Raw genomic sequence first — 22,581 nt, forward strand, 5'->3', positions numbered from 1 at the left:
GGAGGTGGCGCTGCTGGTCTCCATGTACGGCTCACTTCTGTATGTGCACATGTGGCTCAGTGCACCCTTACCTATGGCCCACAGGACAGTGCTGAAGGTGCCCATGTTCTCCTTGCCAGAGGTGAGGTCCTCCCAGGTGACCTGGAGCTGGCCGTCTGGAAGTTTCTGCACTCTTGACGGGGTACAGTGCTTCAGGAACCTGGTGCCTTGAGAGGCCATGTACGCTGTGACCAAGGAAGACATTTGCTGCAAAGCACAAGAAAACATGCTGTGAGGACCAGGTAGCAGTGAGAATGTCCACTACTGAGGACTGTAGGAAGAAAGGACTTGGTCTCCTGCCTGCTTGAAAAGGCCCTAGAAGAGCCCAATAAAGGTTCCTCCAAAGGAGAAGGTGCAGTGCCCCTCCTCACACAGAGGAACTGAGGAACTGAGGGCTGAGCCGGGAGTGCTTCTGATGCTCCCTGGTTCCAAATCCAAGGGCCTGAGGCCCTTTGGTTAGGATGCACTTGACCTTTAGACTCCTTTCTAGATGCTAAGTCTTTACTAAAAGCAATGACAGAGAAGCACCCCCTTCTCCTGGGGGCTCTGGCCTGCCTAAACCAGATCGCACTTGGCTCTAGACTCGCCACCCCTCTGCCCCTGCCAAATGCTGTCACCTCCTCTACCATTGGGGGAACTGGGACACTAGGTGGGCACCTCTACTCCCCACTAAGAGGTACAAGGTAGCAGGTATGGTGGGGCCATGGGGCTGGCTGGGGTGTCTGCAGAGAGGGCTCCCTCCTCCCAGCCCAGAAGGCTCTGCACCGACTGGCTGCAGATGGGGGCCTGGTTCCTGGTGCCACTGTGGGGGCTTGTGCAGGCCAGAGCTCCAGTCAGACACAGCTTTTTCTTTTAGGAAAAATAAAAGCCACTGTTTAAATCCTCTGGTGTCTGTTCATTTAGAGACACACATGATGAAGAGGCCTGCCTGTTCAGGATTGTCACACCAGTCACAAGGAGTGTAGGCTGTTGATCCCTCTGGATGCCTGACAAGCCTGAAGTCTCTGTCACAGTCTGAGGGAGAACTACTGAGTCAAATCGAGCCACATGGCAAGACCACTGGCCCTAGGCCTGCTACCAGGCCTTCACATCCTTCTCTGAGGCAGAGCAGGGCCTGGGTCACCTGGCCTCACCACTGTGTCTCAGGGCATCCCTTCTCATCATTCTCCAGCTTCTGCCCAGGCTCAGTGCTAAGGCCAGTCCTTTGAGTGGTCCTCATCCCTACATGCCCCTTGTCCGCATCTGCATCCTGCAGTGCGGCCTCCTGTGGCTCCTGTTTGCTGCCCAGCACACTCTACCCATAGCCCAAGACACAGAGACCTTCCCTGGATGCTGCAGCCCTGTTGCAGGTGCTCAGTGCAGAGGCACTGAGTGAAGTAAAATAGAGTGGCTGGCACAGGACAGAGGGACAGGTCTCTGTGTCTGCTGGGGGGCTGGAGACTGGACACGGCAGGCTCACTGCTTCCCTCTGTGAGAACTCACCAGCCCCGAGAGCCCAGAGTGCAGATGGACGGGGGTCTGTCTTCTTCTCAGGGACATGGGGGAAGGACATATGACATCTTGGCAGTGACAGCCCCAGACCTGGGTTTTAATGGATGACTTTCCCTTGAAGAGTTTTTAGTTAAACACACACACACACACCAAACCATGTGCTTCTAACACGGATGCATCTGTAGTCAGTGCTGGTATCTGCGTCTCGCCATTAGCAAGGGTGTCTATGCCCCAGATCTGGATCAGGACAACCTGCACTCTTTAGACCCCGCAGGGTGGCCCTCTGAGCTCCTGCCTGGCAGCTCAGGAGTGGCCGACTGACAGGAAGACTGCGTGCGGTGTTGGCCCTGCACAGTGGACAGGACATCAAACTGGTAGGCCCTGAAAGACTGTGTGGATGCTCCAAGTGCTCGGGGTGGACCACTGGCCAGGAAAAGCACCAAACGCTCATCCTGATTCATGAGTTACGTTTTTTTAGTCTATGGTGGGTGACTGGGAATGCTGCCAGGGGCTTTCATCTCCTGAGGTGGTCACCCAGGACCTCACCAGTCTAGCAACTGCTTCCCCACATAGTATTGACCCTGGGGAGGCAGCACCGCATTTAGACACCAGAAGGGCTCGGCAAGGGAGACAGAGGACAGTGCTTCAGCCAACACTCGCCTCTCATTAATGGAGAGATGGGAAGGGGTGACTCAACCTCTCAGTCTGTGAGGCTGGCCCAGGGTGCCCTTAGGTCCAGTGGGAGGCTGCAACATGTTCCATGTGCCTGTTCCATGTGCCTGTTCCATGTTCCTTTCCACACTTGGGTGGGTGTTTTATATTTCAGGGACAATCTCCTTATTCAACTCAAGGGCCAGTTTCTAAAGACTGAGACCTCATTCCCAGCCCATACCTGCACATGTCTGGGCTGGGGCAGCTGGCCGAGGATATGCAGTCCCCTGGGGAGAGCACAAGGTGGGAGTGGGGGCACACAGAGCCATACCTGGTCAAAGCCCCGGAGGGGGATGCTTCTCATCATGACAGTGGTGTCCAGTCCGAGCCCAGTGAGGAAGCCAGCACACTCTAGGGCCACATCTGCCAGAGGCTGAGGAATGCTAATGGATCATGACATCAGGAGCCAAGTGGAGAGACCCCAGTGCCATGGCCAGCCACCCACTCCCCCACCAATCCCCAGTCAGCCTGAAGGAGCCACAAAGACCCCCTCCCATACCCCCATCCCACAAATGCACACCCAAGGTGAGGTGGGGCCTCTGGAGGTGCAGTGACAGCACTGTGGGCACCCTCCAGCACCCAGTGCCCTGGCAGCTTCTGCCTCCATGGGGCATTTGTGCAGGCTCCCTGGAGTTTAATCTCAGCCTTTAGGGACAGGCTCCCCCTCCAAGGGGTCTGAGTAGTGATAGCAAGGAAGAGTTTCCTACATGAAAGACACGAAACAGCCGCTTTCGACCCGTATTCCCAGCTAGCAGCCCCAGCTTTCATCTTCCATCAGATAGCCCCTCTCCTGACCTCAGATCCTCCCATGGCTCCTCTCTTGACCCTCTCTGGTTTTACTGCTCCCTCTGAAGGAACGGGCCTGGCTGGGGCTTCTCTCAAGGGAGCACCACCTGCCTCACGGCTGTGTCCAGCTGCCCCAACTGGCTCAGCCGTCTCAGTGTGTGGCTCAGGAAATGTCTCCAGGAAGCCCTAGCCTCAAAGGTCAGGCTCAAATTGTCCCCTGAGTACAGGTCATCTGCCCTGAGTGGCCCTATAAGAGCCGGGATCCAGGCGGCAGAGTGTAGGCTTTGGCATAAGGGAGAGCAGTGCGGGAGGGGCCGTAGGGAGTGTGAGCATAGCCGGTTGTCACCTGCACACCAGCAAAGGATACAGCTGGCTCCGACCACCAACCTGTTAGAGGAACGGACACACAGAGAAAGAATGGTGAGTCCCGCACATGGCCCACCATGACACATGAGCAGCTGTCTGAGTGGGGCGCCCGCAGTGGGGATGGGGCCCTCAGCTTTCGTGCAAGGGGCCTGGTCAGCTGATGTGTCACTGCTGATAAGTCAGCTGAGGCTAACTGTTCAAACAGGTTGTCCCAAGGTACAAAACCCACTTCCCAGAGGCTCCGACTGTGAAATAAAGGACAAACACTATGTCATTAAATCGGGAAATTGCCTGGTGGTGAAGGATGTGAGTGGTCAGTGACAAAACAGCACATCCTGTGCAAGGTCCTGGGAGTGGGATCAACACAGAGTCTGTGGACATGGTAAGAAAAATCTCATTAGAAGTGGAATGGTTTTCCTTCTGTCCTAATGTAAATTCTGCCATGGGGTCCCTCTGGACCTCCTGTGGCCAGGATGGAAATGGAGATGCTTTGCAGGACAGGGAGGACACCAGACAGTGGGGAACCTTCTGGGAAAGCATCAGTTTTAGTCAGAACATTCTTGGACCATGGAAGGCCAGGCTGGAAAGGTCCACACATGCCTGCCCAGTGCCACCACACACAGGCCAGGGCCAGGAGAGCCAGCTCCCCTGAGCAAGGATGAGGGCACCTGAAGGCAGAGGGGGACACAGGGACTGAGCAGAGTCATTTAAAATATTTGCCCTAATAGGAGCATCTAGGTGGCTTAGTTGGTTGAATATCTGATACTTGATTTTGGCTCAGGTCATGATCATGCAGTTTCACGGTTTCGAGCCCCATGTTGGGCTCTGCACTGATGTTGCAGAGCCTGCTTGGGATTTTCTCTCTCTTCCCCCCCCCCCCCCACCCCGACTCCCAGCTCACACTCTCTCAGTCTCTCTCTCATAATAAGCTTAAAAAAATTATTAAAAAATAAAATAAAATATTTGCCCTAGTAGAATAAATCCTGTCCTGTTATTCAGCTCCACTCTGCATGCATGAACACACATGCACACAAGCACACATCCACACATGTGCACAGAACCTAACACAGAATGAATATTCCCAGCCCGGGTGGTAACATGTGGGTGGGCTTGTCAGATCACCCCTTCAGCCTTTGAACAAGAGGAGGTGATGTAAGGATGGATAAGCCCAATGTCAGCGCTAATCCCAGCAAGTACTAATGATATAATTCCATTTCAAAAAGCAGCGTATCCCATGGAATATTGCTGAAGGTGCCCTGCGGGGAACAATCGGCACACGGCTTCCTCTCAGGAGCTGGGGATAGAACTGTGCTGGATTCATATTTGAAGTGAGTGAACAGAGCTCCGTATGTGAAAAAGTTGAGAGGGACATGGCCCCGCGGCTGGCCAGAAGCATGGAGATGCATTCAGAGCCCCATCCGAGCCTGCCAATGTTTAAGAAATAGACATGTTGGAGTGCACGTGTGTCCACGCGTGTACATAGCCACGTATATGTGTAATACGTATGTCTCTGTATAGGTACATTTTCTTTTTTTTTTTTTTTTCAACGTTTATTTATTTTTGGGACAGAGAGAGACAGAGCATGAACAGGGGAGGGGCAGAGAGAGAGAGGGAGACACACAATCGGAAACAGGCTCCAGGCTCTGAGCCATCAGCCCAGAGCCCGACGCGGGGCTCGAACTCACGGACCGCGAGATCGTGACCTGGCTGAAGTCGGACGCTTAACCAACTGCGCCACCCGGGCGCCCCATATTTTCAGAATTATGTAACCTAACTTCTTTTGTGCTCGATATATGCAGTGAAAGGTATAAACCTTTCTTTAAGATAGGAAATTACAAGTTACTTAAAATACAAGCAGAATTTAACTGCTTTGAACATCCTGCCTTAAATGCAAGAATGAAGTTGGGTAAAAGCATCAATGCCAAACATGCAGTGCCCTTTGCTCCCTGCTTCTGGTGGTGGCGATGGCGCAGGCCAACCGCCTCCCAGCCAGGCAGGCCATGCAGGCACTAGGGGAGGCCCTCCATTGGACAGCGGGGCTGTCCCTGCCTGTCTTGGAGCCTTCTTGCCTCTGTAAAGTGGACCCTCCAGCGGGAGACAGCTGGCTGCCGGGTGCAGCGTACAGGACAAACCCAGGCCCTCTTATCACATTGCCAAGGACACGGCAGTGTAGTCTCCTGATTCTGGCAAAAAACTGTTTTGTTTCTGCAGCCTCCGGGTAACTCCCCAACCTCCTGCACTATATGGATGGGGAGCTGGATGGGGAGGTAGGGTGGGCAGTCATGTAGGTGCTGAGCAGCCAGCTCTTCCCATGGAGCCACCTCAATGCTCTGGGTCTCCTACTCCCACCTCAAAGTCACGGTGCCCACCCCTCAGGCCACCAGCTTTGAATTGCCGATGAAGGACACATCTGGAAGACAGCAGGCACCAGCTCAGCCATTCCTAACTGGGTGTCCTTAACTGCATGTGTATAGTTGAAATCTCATAAACAAGCAAGCATCCTGCTCTCTTGAAGGTAATTTTGGGTCTCTTCTTGTTTTTGTGAGTATTGGTTTTCACTCCATCCCTGTGCCCAATTTATCAAATAATCATTATTCTTTGCAGAAAGCAGGATCCAAGAACTCTCTTCAAATGAGCTAAAGTAGGAAAATGCCAGAGCAAAAACAGACACCGGAGCCTCCAGATCACGAGGGGTGGGGGGGCTGCCAGAAGACAGGGGCACTGTTTTGTTTTTATTGATAGCTTTGAAACTGCAGACAAGTTCCACTGGCTGCTAAGGGACTGTTGGCCAGGAAGGGGGCCTGGGAACCATGAGGTCAGCTGCCAAGGCACGATGACCACTGCTGGCCCTGGCCAGCCACAGGAGGACAGGGGTGCTGCCAGAAGAAGTCAGGACCAGCTTGTTGGATCTGGGGGAAGGGCCCGAGTGAGCCTCTGAGGCCTGGAAACACTCACCTTGTCACTACAGTAAGAGACCCAGACACAAGGGTATCAGTCCACATGGGAAATCACTACCCTGCATCCTGGGAGCCCCTGATTCAATTTTACGTGTGTTCTGGGCAGCTCTGCTCTCTGTGCCCTTCGGTGTGCAAACATTTCATGTGAAGGTATAACTACTGTGGGATTAGCCTAATCACAGGGCAGGCTTTCTTGTTCAAAATCTGAATGGGGGAGGAAGCAGAAACAAAAGCCTTAATTCAGACCCATGAAGCCCCAGCTTAAAGAGCCCTCCACCTGCCTCTCGAGTTTGAAGGCCCCTGATCCGCTCCCCAAAGGGAACACCCACACAAAGTGAGGCCCTCACAGCAGGCACCTGGCTCCTTGGCGGCCCCACCAGTGCAGGAAATGCCAAACGAGCTGTGAGCTCAGGTGCCCCGGGGAGGCAGCAAGGAGGGTGGGGGGCCCCAAGGCCCCCTCCCCAGTGGGGGCTGGCTCCGGGCTTGCCTGGGATCTGCCAGACCCATCCCACCCCTCAGGGCCTGACACTGGGCCCCCCTCCGCCTAGCCGGAGCCTCTGTGTTCTGGCCTCATAACAGATGCCACCTGGAGGAGTTGTCTTCCTCAGCCCCTAAGCCCGGCATGTCTTAGACATGCCAGGGAGATGGTCAGTGGGGCCTTACAGGCTGGTAGCCAAGTGTCAGGCAGAGAGCTGGTCTCCCTTTTGCTGGACACAAGGCTGTCACACCAAATGAACGTGGAGATTAAGCAGGAAATGAGAAAATTCGCAGGAGTGAGTTTTCCTAACCAAATGGCTGTGGTTCTTCACAAGATAAATTTTATATTCTTCCCTTTCGCGCTTAGGGAGAGAGAAAAATGATCACAAAACCTAGTCAGATTCCAGACTTAAAATAAGGGTCACACACACACACACAAAAAACCTCTTAGGACCAACTCTGACAGGCAGTGTTAAATCAGCTTGAGTTACAAAAACACTCTGCCTCACAGAGCAGTAGGGTCCGAGGACAGAGAGGGCCAGGCTGTGCAGCTGTGGGAGAGCGGACAGTCCTGGGCTGGCGAGTGGGAACAGCCAGGTCCAGGCTGTGACCTGGAAATAGCAACTCAGTTGTGTGTCAGGCCAACGTGGGAGAAGAGCCGCCCCTAGGTGACTCCAGTCTCATTCAAGTCCTCTTATGTCAGAGAAAGGTGACAGTACTTAAGTCACCCCAAAGCTCCCCGCTCAGAGCCCACCTATGCACAGAGCTGGCCTTGCAGACATGGCGTGAACCCCAGGTGTGAGTGCTGACCAGCTGGGCCAGGGAGCCAAGGGGGTCTGGAGCAGAGTGACCTCAATTCCTCACCTTTAGGCTGCCTGAATAGTCACAGCGTGCACAGGACCTGAGGATCCTGGCCCGGGCAGGCTGGGCAGCTGGGCCCAAGTCCCAGCCAGGATGCCTGGGTCCAGAAGGCCTGAAAGAGGAGGTGACCCTCCAGGTGAGTGAACCAAGGTCACCTGGCTGTGTGATCAAAGGCGGAGCCAAGCTGCCTGGGTGCACAAGGATCCAGATACCCCAGTGCCTGCCTCCTTGAAAGCATTGTGGTGAGTCGGCCTCCCTTTCTCCTTTCCACCCTCCCTCCACCTGCCAGAGGGTTGCTGGGCTGGACAGCTGGGGCAGGGAGAGTTGCATGCCATCTCCAAGCTTCCCCATGCAGGGCAGCGCACACCCTGCACCCCCATTTCCTCCACTGGTGGTGGATAGTTTCTTGAAGTGGCCATCATCCCCCTGAGCATTCCTTCCGAAGGGGCTCCTGCTACCTGCCTAGGGGACCCTGTTGTTCTCCCAGAATCCTCCTCACTTCCTGCTTCTCCTCAACCTGCCCTGGATTTACCCAGAAAAATGAAGAAACAAGAACAATGGAAAAGCCAAACAAGCCAGACACAAAGCTGGCATTCGGGTAGCCTAGGCTGAGTGGATGCCTCAGGTGGGGGTGTGGTTCTGAGGGTCTGGGCAGCCGGGCTGCATCTCCCCCCTGGCCTCACAGGGTCCTGCTCATGGACTTGGGAGCTCACACTGAATGTGTTAGAGTTTTCTACACATGATCTGTTACCTCTGGGGTAATCCAGCTGTGTAGTGAAGGGTGTTTAATTCTTTCCACCAACTGGGCTTGGGCTTCATCATCCCCTCTCTACCATCTATCCAGCCTTAGGTTCCCCAGACCTGGATTCGAGCAAAGGAGGATAGAGGCACTCCTCAAATGTCTGTGAGCCTACAACACCTCTATGGCCACTGGGGCTCATGCCTTGAGGGGGCAAAGACGTGGAGCAACCATAGGACACAGGCCTCACGAAGGGCTACTTGCCACTGTGCCCCACTCTGATACATCCTGAAAGGTCTCAGATGCTGCCTGTGCCCCGTCATGGGGAGGGACGAAGGGAAGAAGGCCCTGTGCATGCTGTAGAGCCCATAAGGGACATGGGGCCGGACGTGCCCACCCAGAGGCCGGTGGGGATGGCACCCGCTGCAGGCAGAGCCCAGGCTCTCTGGGCACCCTCCACCACCGGCTGGGCCTCCCGATGGGACCAAGCAGAAATGCCCGGCCCGGCTGTGGGAGGCACTACAGGGCCGGGGGGCAGCCCTCAGGTCCATATTAATTTCAGCTCCATTTTAAAAGCAAGTTAAAATAAACACAGGGAATATTTATAAGGCAAATAAATCTGGCAGAAACAGCCCCTCCAAGTGTGAGCAGAGGCCTCCCCCTCAGCCCCAGCCCAAGCTGATAAAATACAGAAATGCTACTGTAGACCCTCCGGGCTTATTTTGACTGCAGCAGAGGAATGTAGCATGTAAACACTGACTCCCATATCACACTGTTACAACTTGCATTAACAGCACCGGACAAAAGCCGCATTTTCACAGAAGCATCGTACAGGGATATATCTCCAGCTTAATTTTTAAAAAAAACCATTTCCTCACATAAATCATGCTCAGAACGAAACGGGTGACTGATACATTGCAAACACTTTTTTCTTAAACAATAACATACCTAGATTCCTTCTAAACGAAAGAGCTTTTTTTTTAAAAAAAAAAATCTTCTAAATGTTTTTTTTCTGAAGAAAATAAACACAGCACTTTCTTTCCTGACCAAAATATCTGGGGTGGTGTCTTCCCAGCGGAGCAGGCCACTGCCCCGGCACTCAGTCACAGAGGAGGGGCCCACAGCTTGGGCCACCAGGCTGAGCACCGGCGGCACCCACCATGCCTGCGCCTCCTGCCCTCCCCAGCCCTGAGTGATGGCCTAGGCCAGCCTCTCCACACACCCAGCCTCCATGACCAGTGGTTAGGGAGAGAATCACTAGAAACCGACCCCTTCCTGGGCACTGAAGACACCACTTTTAAAACGTAATGGGAAAAGAGCAAACAAAAGAAAACAACAGAATATGCAGGAACTAATTTGACAAAAGACTGGGATTCAGAAAATGCTGGCCTTTGGTCATGGGCCGAGACAACTGAAGCGCATGGCAGCCTCAGACAGGACACAAGTTCCGTGCAGGGAGCTGGCCTCCCAGGCACTTGCACATTCAAGGCTGAACCACGGGTCCAGCGGACCACTGTGGAGAGGCTGGCAAACCAGGTCTACATTCCACCCAGAGGAATCAACGCGAAAGAAAACTAAGAAGATCTGAAGCCAACGCCAGGCACTTGCGCCAGTGATACAGGAAAGTGGGAGCCAGGAGCCAGAGCCGGGATTCCACTCGGGGATGGAGCTTTCAGCCCGGCTCAAGGGTGAGTGGTCAGCGACACGGGAACCCTAGAAGCCTGTTCTCTACCACTCCACACCACACACCACTCCATCCCACTCCACATACCATACCACCCACATCTCTCCACTCCATTCCACTCCACACCACACCCCTCTACACCTCACACCAGTCCCCTCCATGTACCATTCCACACGCCTCCACTCCACACCACACAACCACTGCATACCATTCCACCTACCACACCACACCACACCCTCCACTCCACACCATACCATTCCACACCACACTCCTCCACTCCACTCCACACCACACCACACCATACCATATCACAGATGAACTGCAAATACCTCAAGGTCGCAAAGGAAAATCTGACCTGTGGAAGGCCTAAAGGAAAATACAGGGGCTCTTTTTCAAAAACAGTCTTGGGGGTGGAGCAGGCCTTCCTGAACATGCAATAAATCTAAAAGCCATTAAGTGTAAAAAGAGATCTAAGGTACGTAAAAAAAAAAAAAAAAGAAAGTTACAAAAAAACCATTTGTACATCACACAAGTTAAGCGACATGACAAGCTGAGAAAATCTGCAGTATAAACGACATGGGATCACAGCCTTAATACGCAAACCAGCTGGAAGATAAGAAACAGATAAGAAAAAAGGAAAACCGGATAGAAAGTGGGCCAAGGACCAAGCTGACAACACACACACACACACACACACACACACACACACTCTTTCTCTCTCTCTCTCTCACACACATTCACAGACACACTCAGTTTTTTTTAATTTTTTTAAAATGTTTAAAATGTCTCTGAGAGAGACAGAGACAGAATGCGAGTGGGTAAGGGGCAGAGAGAGAGGGAGACACAGAATCCGAAGCAGGCTCCAGGCTCCCAGCTGTAGCACAGGGCCCAACGCGGGGCTCGAACTCACGAGCTGTGACATCATGACCTGAGCCGAAGTTGGACACTCAACCAACTGAGCCACCCAGGCGCCCCAACACACTCAGTTTTAAATGGCTAATAAATATGTGAAATGATGACTAATAATAGCAAATCCAAATAAAATCAGGCCATGTTTAACCAATTGGCTGATGATAAAAGAAAAGATAACTCAGAAATTTCGGCATAGAGGAAAAAAATGATCAACGTGACAACATGAAAACTACAAACTTCTGTATGAAAAAATACCCCCAAGTAGAAAGACAAACCAGAGCTGGGGGAACTGGTAGAAGGTGATGGACAGAGGGATGCAAACCTGCATGAGCTTGACCACAGTCACTGGGAGGGACCACACAGGCCTTGGGCACAAACAAGTGGTGCTCACCCCAAAGGAGCAGGGGGAGAGGTTCCCTTCTGTTTTACAGCTCATGAAAAAGCTGAAGTCCCAGGCAGGGCGAAGGGCGACAGCAGGCAGAAGCGCACCTGTAACCTGGTGAAGCCCACCAGGAGGGAGGGCCTGCTAGCAGCATGGGTGAAGGTGTGAAGGGCACCTACCCCTGCACCTGGGTTCTCTACCTGTAGGAAACACCCCTGACAGGTGTATATAACATGCAAGAAGCATTATGACAGTAATAAGATGCACGTCAAAGGTTTTCACTGCAGCATTTCATGATGATGACAAAAAGAGACTAGGGAGATGCTCATGAGTCATGAAAAGATAAACTACATCACATCCATTCAAGGGAATCAAGCCCCGGCTGCGAACAGAGATGCCTCATGAAGAGTGAAACAGTAACAAGCAGAGCACACCCGTGCCTACACACATATACTTGCACACACACGCCCATTTACCCTCGCACTTTTCCTCGCTTTTCCACCCCATATGTATGTATGTATGTATATTCTCAAAACCAAGTCCCAAGGCCACCGAGCGCCTGCTGACGACCAAGCCTCTGCTGCCCTCTGGTGGCCTTTCCAGTCCCTGCAAGCATGAAGTCCCCCACCCCCCCAACTACTACCCCCAACACCGCTCACAAGAGTTGTCTGGACCTGAAACGCCCCCCTAACAGCCTGCTCTATGGGTACAGGAAGTGCATTTAGTGCATTATCACCTGCTCAGGAAGTGTAAAACCACTCACACACTTCAAGTCTTATTTCCACAACTGGGCTATGGTTTCTGAGAACTTTGGAGCCTTTGCTGGATTTCAGGGAAGCCCAAGGTGTAAACCAGAGGAAAGGGGATGTTTAATCAAGGCCCAAGGAGAGGTCAATGGCTTTCCCTAATGACCTGGGATTCTCCTCCTTGAATATCCTTCCTCTGTGATGTCCTTAACGGGACCCACTGATACCCTGGGGCTCCAAGAACCCTATTTGAAAACCGCTGCCCTAGACAGTTGGCTGATGCATTTTGTAATACTTGTGTCATCACTTCTAAGACAGTCACAGGATGCAGTATGTCAACAGCCCCACCAAGGGGCACAAGAACCATGTTCCCTTTCCTTCTTTCCAGTAGATAAGAAAGAATGCACTAGAGAGACAGGACTAACATATGGTTCTAAATGGCCCTGATGTTTGCAACTGTGAACAAGAGGATTTCCACTAAGGCCCATGCCAGGTCTTACGTTTTTCCAGGGGATTCCTTCAGCCAGAAGATGTCATCACTTGTAATTCCATATTCCAAGGCGCCTTCGATCTACCCAGAAAAAAAAGGATCAGTGTGAGAAGAGCATCACCTAGCCTGTTCCTAGAGACTTCCCCCAAAGAGGACGACCATTTTGTAGACGCAACTCAACCAGAATCACCCCGGCTCACACATGGGTGCACTTCCTTGCTCCACAGACTTTTCTTCAGGTTTAGCCTCTAGGGACAGGTGACCAGGCTATATCTGACTCAGTGTGCCATCCACTACTGGGCAAAGCACCCCAGCACACCTTGGCTGTATGAGGTGGCTGGGGAGCTGGGGTATGGCTCTCCCTGCTCTCCAGGGCCTTCCCCTTGATCCAGACCCGGGCTGAGAGGAGGGCAGGTGAGGAGCAGAGTGAGTCAGGGCATGAAGGGACAGGCTGGCTCCAAAGGCACAAGGCTGAAGGCTGGATGCTATTGGGCACTCTTGAGGGAGCCTGGGAATTGTACAGACTCTCCTGAATCCCAGAGGAGCCCAAGAGGGACTGCCAAGCAGACTGGGGAGACACAAGGACCAGCGTCCTCTCAGCAGCCCATGAGAGTAAGAAGAGTAAGATGTGCTGGTGGAGAGGAAGCAGACTGCAAACAGTTTATGATTCCAATTGGCAATAAAAATAAAGTCAGGAATTTCTCGGGGTTGTGCAAAGAAAACTGAAAGGTCTGGAAATCAAAGGGCCTAAAACATAAGCAAGTCTTGGCAGGCACCCAGGGAGGGTGTGGTGGAGGTGGGTGATGGGAGAGTGGAGTGGCCACTGAGCTGACTCCCCCTGCACCGGACAGCTCCTGCTCTATCCTCCTCTGAGCGAATGGAGACATGGTGGCTGCCCAGCTGAGGTCCAGCATGGTGGGCCCAGGCCTGTTGCCTCTGCAGGGCACCCTGGCACATATGCAGGTTTGCCTGAGACGACTGCCCAGCTCCTGGGAGCTGACTGTGGCCTTCAGGGGCTTTAAGCAGAACCAATGTGGGCTTGGCTGATGGGTGTGGGGGTCACTAAGGGTCACCCACCTTTCCCGTCTGTTGTAGCTACCTTGTACAATAGCACCCTGCCACCCTACAGAGCCACATAATCTGCCCGAGGGCCACCTCTGTGCACAAGCCACCTGTCCCCTCTGGAGGCTGCTCTTGAGGGCCTGACAGCTGGAAGGGAGGCATGGTAGCCTCTGAGGACTGGAGGTGTACATTTCCCTCTGTGCCCCCTCTGTTCCCCATTTCCAGAGAAAGCATAGAACTAAAAGTAGAGGCTTAGGATTTAAGCATCTGAGGAGAAACAGAACCACTCCCTTGTTCCTCCTCCATCTGTGCTCTGTCCTAACTAGGAGGCAGATGCAGCCTCCATGCCCGGGAAATCCACTGGCCTCATTAACTTCACCACAGCCCATGTGGAGGCTCAGGGCTTGTGCCACCTGGTTCCCAGGTTCCCCTGTGAGACCCATGTGGTTGTGACCTCAGCCAAACCGCTTCCTGCTTCCCATCCCCCTCTCCACTAGCTCCACCTTCCTTGTGGGGGTGAGGGCAGAGAAGCACCCTCAAGTAAGACGGGGCCAGGAGGGGATGCTGGCAAAAAATGGTAGACTGAGGACCTCCCAAAGTTCACCCCTCCATAAAAACAGCCAGAACTTGGGGCGCCTGGGTGGCTCAGTCGGTTAAGCGGCCGACTTCGGCTCAGGTCATGATCTCACGGTCCATGAGTTTGAGCCCCGTGTCGGGCTCTGTGCGGGCTCTGTGCTGACAGCTCAGAGCCTCGAGCCTGTTTCGGATTCTGTGTCTCCCTCCCTCTGACCCTCCCCCGCTCATGCTCTGTCTCTCTCTGTCTCAAAAATAAACGTCAAAAAAAAAAAATTAAAAAAAAAACAGCCAGAACTAAAAAAAAATAAATTAATTAAAAAAAAAAAGAGTAAAATTCAACTTTTTGAGAACCATTGAAATTAACCAAAGGCTTGTGGCAACATAGGGCACTTTAAAAAAAAAATTTTTTTTAACATTTATTTATTTCGAGACAATGTGAGAGACGGAGTGCAAGCAGCGGAGGGGCAGACAGAGGGAGACACAGAATCCGAAGCAGGCTCCAGGCTCTGAGCTATCAGCCCAGAGCCCAATGCGGGGCTCGAACTCACGAACCGTGAGATCATGACCTGATCTGAAGTCGGACGCTTAACCGACTGACCCACTCAGGCGCCCCAACACAGGGAACATTTCAGTCAAGAAAAATGGCTGAGACTTGGTAAGAACAGTGAGTTTGGTGGAGTTTTAACTGACGCTAGCTCCATCTCTCAGCTCAGCAGCAACCTTGAGAAATGAAGAGTGACTTTAAAAACGTACTGGAGAGCAGAACAGAGCCAGAGGCCTTCCAAAGCTCCTTCCCAGAGTCATTGTTGGACCTGGCTGGGGCTTCCCCAGAAGACCCCACTCAAGAGGCTTATCTTCCACCTCTCTTGACCTTGCCCAGGGTCAAAAGCTCTCTCTGAGGAGGATCTTCCCAGTGATGTAATGTCACAGCTGCCTGAGGTGATGGATAACAGCTGAAGCAAACAACATACTACCCAAAAGTTTAAAAGGAAAAGCCAAGGAATGAGACGTCCATTAGAGCTTTGAAAAGGTCCCACGTATTCCTGGGGACCTAGAAGGCCAGGTGTAGGCACTGGGCTGTGCACACACCAGGGAAAGGCCTGAGACAGCCTGAACTCTCACCTCTGGCTGGCCTTGAGGCCCAGCACAAGTAGGTAGTGAGGGCTAAGGCAGAGTTTCTGGTACCTGGCTAAATGTCAAAAGCGTGCCCCCAAATGCCTACAAACCCCTCAGCAAAGACTGTGTGTTTTCTCCAGGTGTTTAAGGAAACCTCTGTCTAGTTACTAGCTGACCACTAAGCTAACTGAGCAGAGACGTTAGTGGCCTCCCATGACAAAGAATATAGATTTTACAAAATCAGTTCAGAAAACCACCTGACAAACAATAGCAATAAACAAAATCCTACAGTGGAGAGAGATTCTGACTTCCAGAGTTAACACGTTATTTTATTTGAAATATTCATTTTTCAATAAAAAAATTACAAAATGTGAAGAAACAAGAAAGTATAGTATGACCTTTACATGTTATTGGTGGGGGAATGTAAAATGGTGTAGCTGCTTTGGAAAACAGTCTGGTGGTTCCTCAAAAAGTAAAAACTGACCATCGACTCCATTCCTAGGTATATAGCCAAGAGAAGTGAAAACTTAAGTCCACAGAAAAACTTGTACATAAATGTTCACAGCAGCATTATTCACAACAACTCAAAGTGGAAACAATTCAGATGTCCATCAGTGGACAAGTGGATAAACAAAATATGTCTACCCACACAATGGATCATTACTCAGGCATAAAGAGAAATGAAGTTTTAACACATGCTACAATGTGGAATCTTGGAAACATTCTGCTGAGTGCAGGAAGCAGGTCACAAAGGCCACATGCCTGATTCCATTTATGTGAAATGTCCAGAGTGGGCAAATCCATAGGGACAGAAAGCAGACTAGTGGTTGCCAGGGGTTGGGGAGGCAGGGAATGGGCAGTGACTGCTAATGGTACAAGGTTTCATTTTGGGGGTGAAAATGTTCTGGAATTAGGTAGTGGAGACTGACGGCTGCACAACTGTGAATATACTAAAACTCCCTGAATCGTACCCTTTAAAAGGGTGCATTTTATGGTGTATAAATTTTATGTCAATTAAAAGCAAGATTTGGGGTAGGGGAAGGAAGAAAAGGCTAAAGTCCTGGATGTTCCAACATTTTGAGGCTGAAGAGAAAAGGAAGAATCAGCAAAGCAAGATAAAGAAGACCAGGTGCGGTGGTGTCTCAGAGCCACCAGAAGAGTGAAGTGACAGTTGTTCTTAGGATTCAGCAGTACTGGGTCCCTGCTGACCTGCTTCTGTAGAATGGACATGAGAAAGAATTAGAAACAGGGATGCCTGGGTGGCTTAGTCGGTTCAGTTGATTAAGCGTCTGACTCTTGGTTTCAGCTCAGGTCATGATCTCGCAGTTCACGGGTTCAAGCCCTCCATCAGGCTCTGCAGTGGCAGCACGGAGGCTGCTTGGGATTCTCTCTCCCTCTCTCTCTCTGCCCCTCCTCTGCTCACGTATGTGCACACCCTCTCTCCCTCTCAAAACAAATAAACTTTAAAACTGAAAAAAAAAAGAAAGAAAGAAAGAAAGAAAAAGTGACCACAGTGAATATAGAAAAACTAATTTCTTTAAGAAAAGAAAGAATGGGGATGCTGCTGGTGTGGGAAGCATGAGCTGAGAGACCATGAACGTGCCCAGGGTGGCAGGGAAGGCTGTGTGCTGGGGACACTCACGTGGGTGGGGTACCTTGGCCGCCCTCCAGTAGCAATGACGATATGCTCCGCAGAAAGCAAAGTCTGAGAAGAAATCAAGGAAGTTGTGGTCACACAGATGTACTGTGGCACACAGATGCAGAGGGCTCGACTGCCCACAGGTACCCCTGGCAGAGACCCACACTTTCTAATTACAGTTGCTGCCCTGCAGTGTGGACCCTCCAGCCAGGAGCTCAGAGGTCCCTTGGAGCTGGGAGCCTGTCAAGGGTACTCAAGCCAGGAGGGTGTGCAACAGAAGAGGGCAGGGAGACATTGTAACTCCAAACACCACCCCCCCGCCCCCAGTTTACAGAGCACCCTGCAGGTGTCTCGTCTCCTCCAATCCCCACAAAATTCTGCAAGGGTGTGACCACCCACCCTATCGCCCAGCACAGCAGGCAGCCTAGCACAACATGCATCTCAGTGGTCTGTTTCATTGTTTATGGAGAGTGACAACCAGCCTCAGAGAGATCTGCTGTCAATTCCAGCAGCACTTATTACTGCGAACATCACTGGGGTTGAATGAAGCTGGAGTCGGCACCCCAGGTCTTTGGAAGGGTCAGGACTGCCTGAGAGGAGCCACTCAGGAGAGCTGGGCACTCACCTCTTTCCCACCTTTAGTGACACCGCAAATCGTGTGCTCATTGACAAAGCTGGCCTTGATGTTAAAGTACTTGACTTTTCTGCAAAATAAAAATAAGATTGTCAAATATTTCCTCTGTAAATTAAGTGTCACTTATGGGATTAAACAGGGAGCAGATGGGTAAAAGCCTAGCTCGGACCCACAGCCCCCTGCCCACAGCTCAGGTGGGGCAGACAGCACTGGGAAGCATGAAGGGGGAGAAGGGTAGCTGTCGTCTCCCCAAGGGTCCCCTGGACCATAGATCCCTGGAACTGCTGGACAGAAGCCAGCATGGTTCTGAGAGCCCAAGTACAGCCCTGGTGTGTGTGATGACAGAAGTGGCTGAGCCTCCCTAGGGTCCATCCTTGTCACCTGGGCACTTTCCGGCAGGGAACAGAGGCCCCCATGTGCACCCAGTTATCCCCGCCATCCAAATGACCAACCTCCTGCTGACAAGGAAGGGTGCCCACTAGGAAGACATTACTCTTACACTCTTACATCCCTCTAGGGGATAGTGAGGCTGGAAAACAAGTCTGATGAGGACATAAGGGTGGTCAGGTGCATGGTGTGTAGAAATGATCCACATCTTCTAATAATGAAGGCCACCCTGTAGTGGTGGGTTCTTGGCACATTTGGGAAGGCTTTATCACCTTCTGGACTTTATGTCCTCCCCACAATCAAGCCCCATGCCTCCATATGCTGCCTGAGCTGTAGGAAGCAAGTCCTCACTCACCCCCACAGCTCAGCAATAGCCACAGGATACAGACAGAAGTTCTGCACCGGCTTCCATCTGTGGGCACCTCTAGAGCTGCCCTGGGGTCAGGCCTGTTTGGCACTTGCCTGGTTGCTGCCCAGGGCCAGCAGGATGGATGGCAGAGCCCTATGCTTCCAGCAAACCGCACTGGGGGATACTGAGCCCCACACAGAGGAAAAACAACAGGATACAGCTCAGCTCCCTGGTGGGGGGGATCACTAGGGACGACCAGGATGGGCAGGTGGGCCAGCTTCTCCAGCTCAGGTGTCCTGGGTTTCATGGGTGCAAAATAGCTGCCTACTGTACAGGCCCAGGAAGACTTCTTGGAGCCAAGCAAATAGAGCTCAGATGAGAGCCACCAGACCTCTGAGGGAACACTCTCCCCTCCATGACCTGCATGGGCACAGGGAAGAGCTACAGGGCCAGGAGCAAAGCCTAGCCAGAGTCAAGTGCAGTTTGGGGCACCTCTCCGTCTGGTAGTGGCTCCTCAGGGAGGATCCTTTGGTGGAAGAAATCTCGGCATCTTGGTTGGGGGACCCCAAAGGGCTGACGGGACTTTGTCCCAGGCTAGAATGATCATGTTGGACATATGCTTCAGCACACAACAGCAGGTGCCTTCATGTATGCCTAGAGAGCCAGGAGGTGGGTGGTAAGGTGTGGGGTTCAGGGTGTGGGAGCCTTGGAGATGAGAGGTGAGTTGTGGACTTCACAGCGTGGGGCCTGGGCAACATGGGGCTCATGGGGCTCCTTCCACATAACAGTGGTCCACCCTGACAGGAGAAAGGTCACCTGCCTCGAGGAAGGTGCTGGCGTCTGGGATGGCCCTCTCTATGCTCCCACACTCTGGCCATTGTTCTCCCTAGCCCCAGCTCCGAGCATGCCTCCTCCTTGGTGCAGCCCTGGGCTCCAGCTATCCTGCCAACATGCCCCCCACTCCCTGATACTCCAGGTTCTGCAGGTGCCAGCTTGCAGGGTGGCCTTCTGCTCACAGGGCACTCACCCCATCTGCTTCTCGTGTGTGCACCCCCACCCCATGGGCAGGGACTTCTCGTCTTATCACTGCTGAGCCTTTGAGGAGTTAAGTGCTTGACAAGGTATGAAATGACCCAGAGAGGGCCGGGAGGGCCTGAGGAGGCCTCAGTACCTATCCTGAAGCTGGACCCGGTGACCCCAGTTCAGGGATTTCACATAATTCTGAACAGCTTCTGCCATTTTCCTCCTATTAACACACAACAAGAGATGTTAAAAACCACAACAGAAGCAATAACTATAGAGTCCCACAACAGACGATCAGATGCAAATAGTGGGTTAGCAGAAATACTAAGAAACAAAGTGATTCTAAAGGTGGGAAATGTGACATCTATCCCCACGGCCACTGTCTCTGTCCTGGGTTTGGGGCTGTGGGACTTTGGACTCAGGGAAAACAGGGGCTTTGGGCCACAGCCACCAGGACACAGCAGTGGCCCTGAGTCTAGGTCATCTGAGAACCACAGAGGGGCCTATGTGCAGCTCAGAGCAGACCAGGTGCCACCTGTGGAACCTGAATCAGTTTCTCACCCTGCACCAGTGGTCTTTGGGGCCAGATCAACCTTTGTGAGGGTGTCCTGTGCACCATAGGGCCTTTAGCAGCACCCCATAGGTGCAGCAGCCCCCCCCCCCACCAGTGGTGATAACCAAAAATGTCTCTAGACTTTGCCAAATGTCAAGGGGTGGGGCACAGAGCTGTTCCCAGTGAGGGCCCCTCTCTGATAGCACGCTTCCGTGAGGGTTAATGGAGCAGTCAACCTCCCCCATGAGCAGTGGACAAGCACTGGGAGTGGGCAGGGCTCCTCACCAGTCATGCAGGACCGGCTGGGCCACATCCCAGCCATAGTGGGGAGCGTCGCGGATCATACCCCCCAGCAGCGCTGCCTGGTGTATCAGCTTCTTGGGGATGCAGCCAACGTTCACACACGTGCCGCCTAGGCCCCACCTGGTGCCTGGCATGTTGGGAAGAGCATGTTTAGATTTGTATTCAGGGGACTAGAAGTCTCTCCTGTTCTACAGTTGTGTAGGATTCCTTGAAGTCATTGTTTGCAACTCAGACACGCTCCAGGTGAACACTGCCCTGTGAATTTACTCTCTATGATTATAGTCAGATTCATTTTTAAATAAGAACGAGGAACTTTACATTAATGGTGACTTACTGGAGAAACAGGACCTGTGCCAGAGATGCCAACTAGCAGTGGGTGACTGGCTCTAGGCTCAGCCACCCTCCGTGCATGAACCAGGCACCCTTCCTCCCTCTTCCCCAGGACACACGGCTCCCATCCAGGGCTACCTACCTCGGGGGGAAGGCTCCACATAGTCTACCACGGCCACCTTCATTCCCAGCTGAGCGGCTGGAAAGACAAAAAGAGAGAGCAGATGGGCAGCTGCTTCGGGGCTGGGGCTGGGGACCCTAGGGGCCCATGACCACCAGAAAACGGCAGGGAAAGACCAGGACCAGCAACTTCCCACCAGCTCCACACCCAGATCTCCCCACCTGTCAGCTGCCACACAGCTGTGCTGCCCATAAATGGGAACCCTTGGGCCTCTTCTTGACTGCAGCCTTCACACCACCCACCCTAGTGCCAGGACCCAGTGGGATGCCCACCCTTCCTCATATGCCCACCACAGCCCTCCCTTGTCTTCTGCCGCACCTGGCTCCAGGCCCAGACATTCAGCATGAGCCTGGTGCCCACCCAGAGCATACTTACATGCATCACAGGAGTATCCACCTCCTGGGAGAGGCCCCAGACTCGGAGCTTCCCCTGGCTCTCTCCCCAGACCTACCCAGTAGACTCATTCATCTCCTCTCTTCTCCACTGGACACCATGGGAGGCTTCTTCCCAAGGTCTACCCTTGTGGCTATTTGCTACCTCATTCTCAGGGTGAGAAAATGGAAGGTCAAATGGCAGGTCCGGGATCAGCCAGGCCCCAAAGTGGGAGGGAGACCTGGGCTCCAACTGCACCTCCTGTCTGGAGTCTCCTGGCTTTCCCCACTGGCTGTAAGCAGATTCCTCCCAGGGCCACCAATCCTAGGTTCTGACCCTGTTACCAATTAGCCAGGGATAATTGAAGGGCTTCCCCTTGGCTTACTTGGGGAATTGCATCGCCAGCCTGGGCACTGGACCTGACTGAGGGCATGCCCGACTTAAACATCGTGACTCATGAGTGTTTCACATACTACAGAATGTACTCAATTCATGGCTATCAACCAAGATCAGAACAAAGTTTTAGAAGCCTTCATGTAAAAACCCATTTTGCTCAACTGATCAGTGATGCGATCGCAGTGCTTGTTTTAAAAACAAGGGGGACTCTTTGCCTGCTTCAGATTCTGTGTCTCCCTCTCTCTCTGCCCCTTCCCTTCTTGTGCTCTGTTTATCTCTCAAAAATAACTAAACATTAAAAAAAAAAATTAAAAACAAGGGGACTCTTCAAACATGCCTACGTCTGTCTCTCCCATCTGACACAATGGAGCAACAGGGACCGGATGTACCCTCCCATCCAAGACAACCAAAACTCCAGACGGAATACATAAAATAAGGGTTTCAAGAAACCAAACATTACTCTTCCAAGAAGAGTGATTCTTGGAAGATAGGAAACAAACGAGGTGAGCCTCACAGTTGGAGAGTCTTCAGGATGCAGCACAGGCAGAGCCCACCAGATTCAACGGCTGAGGAGAGAGGCTGGGAGCCTGGGGAGACTGAGGCAGCCAGAGCTTCTGGGACAGAGAACCAGAGAGGAGAGAGCTGCACAGAATCCCAGACATCTGATCAGTGCATGTGTGTGAGGAATTTACCTGAGGTCAGGAAAGAATCATCCAGAAAGACCAGAGGAGACAGTGATCATGCAGGGCTGGGAATACTGCCTGTTCCCAGAAGGTAAACTGGACAAAACAAATGATTCCTGGGGAGCTGTGAAAGTATTAAGGTCAGATCCCAGTCACTGGGAATGATTGGGCACAGCTCTGGACCTGCCTAATAAATTAAAAAAAAAAATTTTTTTTTAATTTTTTTAAATGTTTTATTTATTTGAGAGAGAGAGAGAGACTGAATGGGGGAAGGGCAGGCAGAGAGGGAGACACAGAATCCAAAGCAGGCTCCAGGCTCAGCACTGTCAGCTCAGA

At 52.3% G+C, this 22,581-nt stretch overlaps 1 protein-coding gene across 6 annotated transcripts in view; it reads right to left on the reverse strand.

The window, feature by feature from the left end:
- Positions 1-22,581, reverse strand: part of TXNRD2 (thioredoxin reductase 2) — a 51,337-nt gene that overhangs the window by 18,985 nt on the left and 9,771 nt on the right. For all 6 annotated transcript variants that reach the window (XM_027049678.2, XM_027049676.2, XM_027049681.2 and 3 more), the window contains exons 3-11: positions 20,756-20,812; positions 20,266-20,410; positions 19,576-19,650; positions 17,660-17,738; positions 17,038-17,100; positions 12,652-12,722; positions 3,395-3,414; positions 2,513-2,604; positions 72-246 (exon numbers count right to left, since the gene is read on the reverse strand). In XM_027049678.2, coding sequence (XP_026905479.1) covers positions 72-246; positions 2,513-2,604; positions 3,395-3,414; positions 12,652-12,722; positions 17,038-17,100; positions 17,660-17,738; positions 19,576-19,650; positions 20,266-20,410; positions 20,756-20,812 — 777 coding nt within the window. The remainder of the gene's footprint in view (positions 1-71; positions 247-2,512; positions 2,605-3,394; positions 3,415-12,651; positions 12,723-17,037; positions 17,101-17,659; positions 17,739-19,575; positions 19,651-20,265; positions 20,411-20,755; positions 20,813-22,581) is intronic.

Source organism: Acinonyx jubatus, chromosome D3, assembly GCF_027475565.1.
Source record: "Acinonyx jubatus isolate Ajub_Pintada_27869175 chromosome D3, VMU_Ajub_asm_v1.0, whole genome shotgun sequence".
Lineage (NCBI taxonomy): Eukaryota > Metazoa > Chordata > Mammalia > Carnivora > Felidae > Acinonyx > Acinonyx jubatus.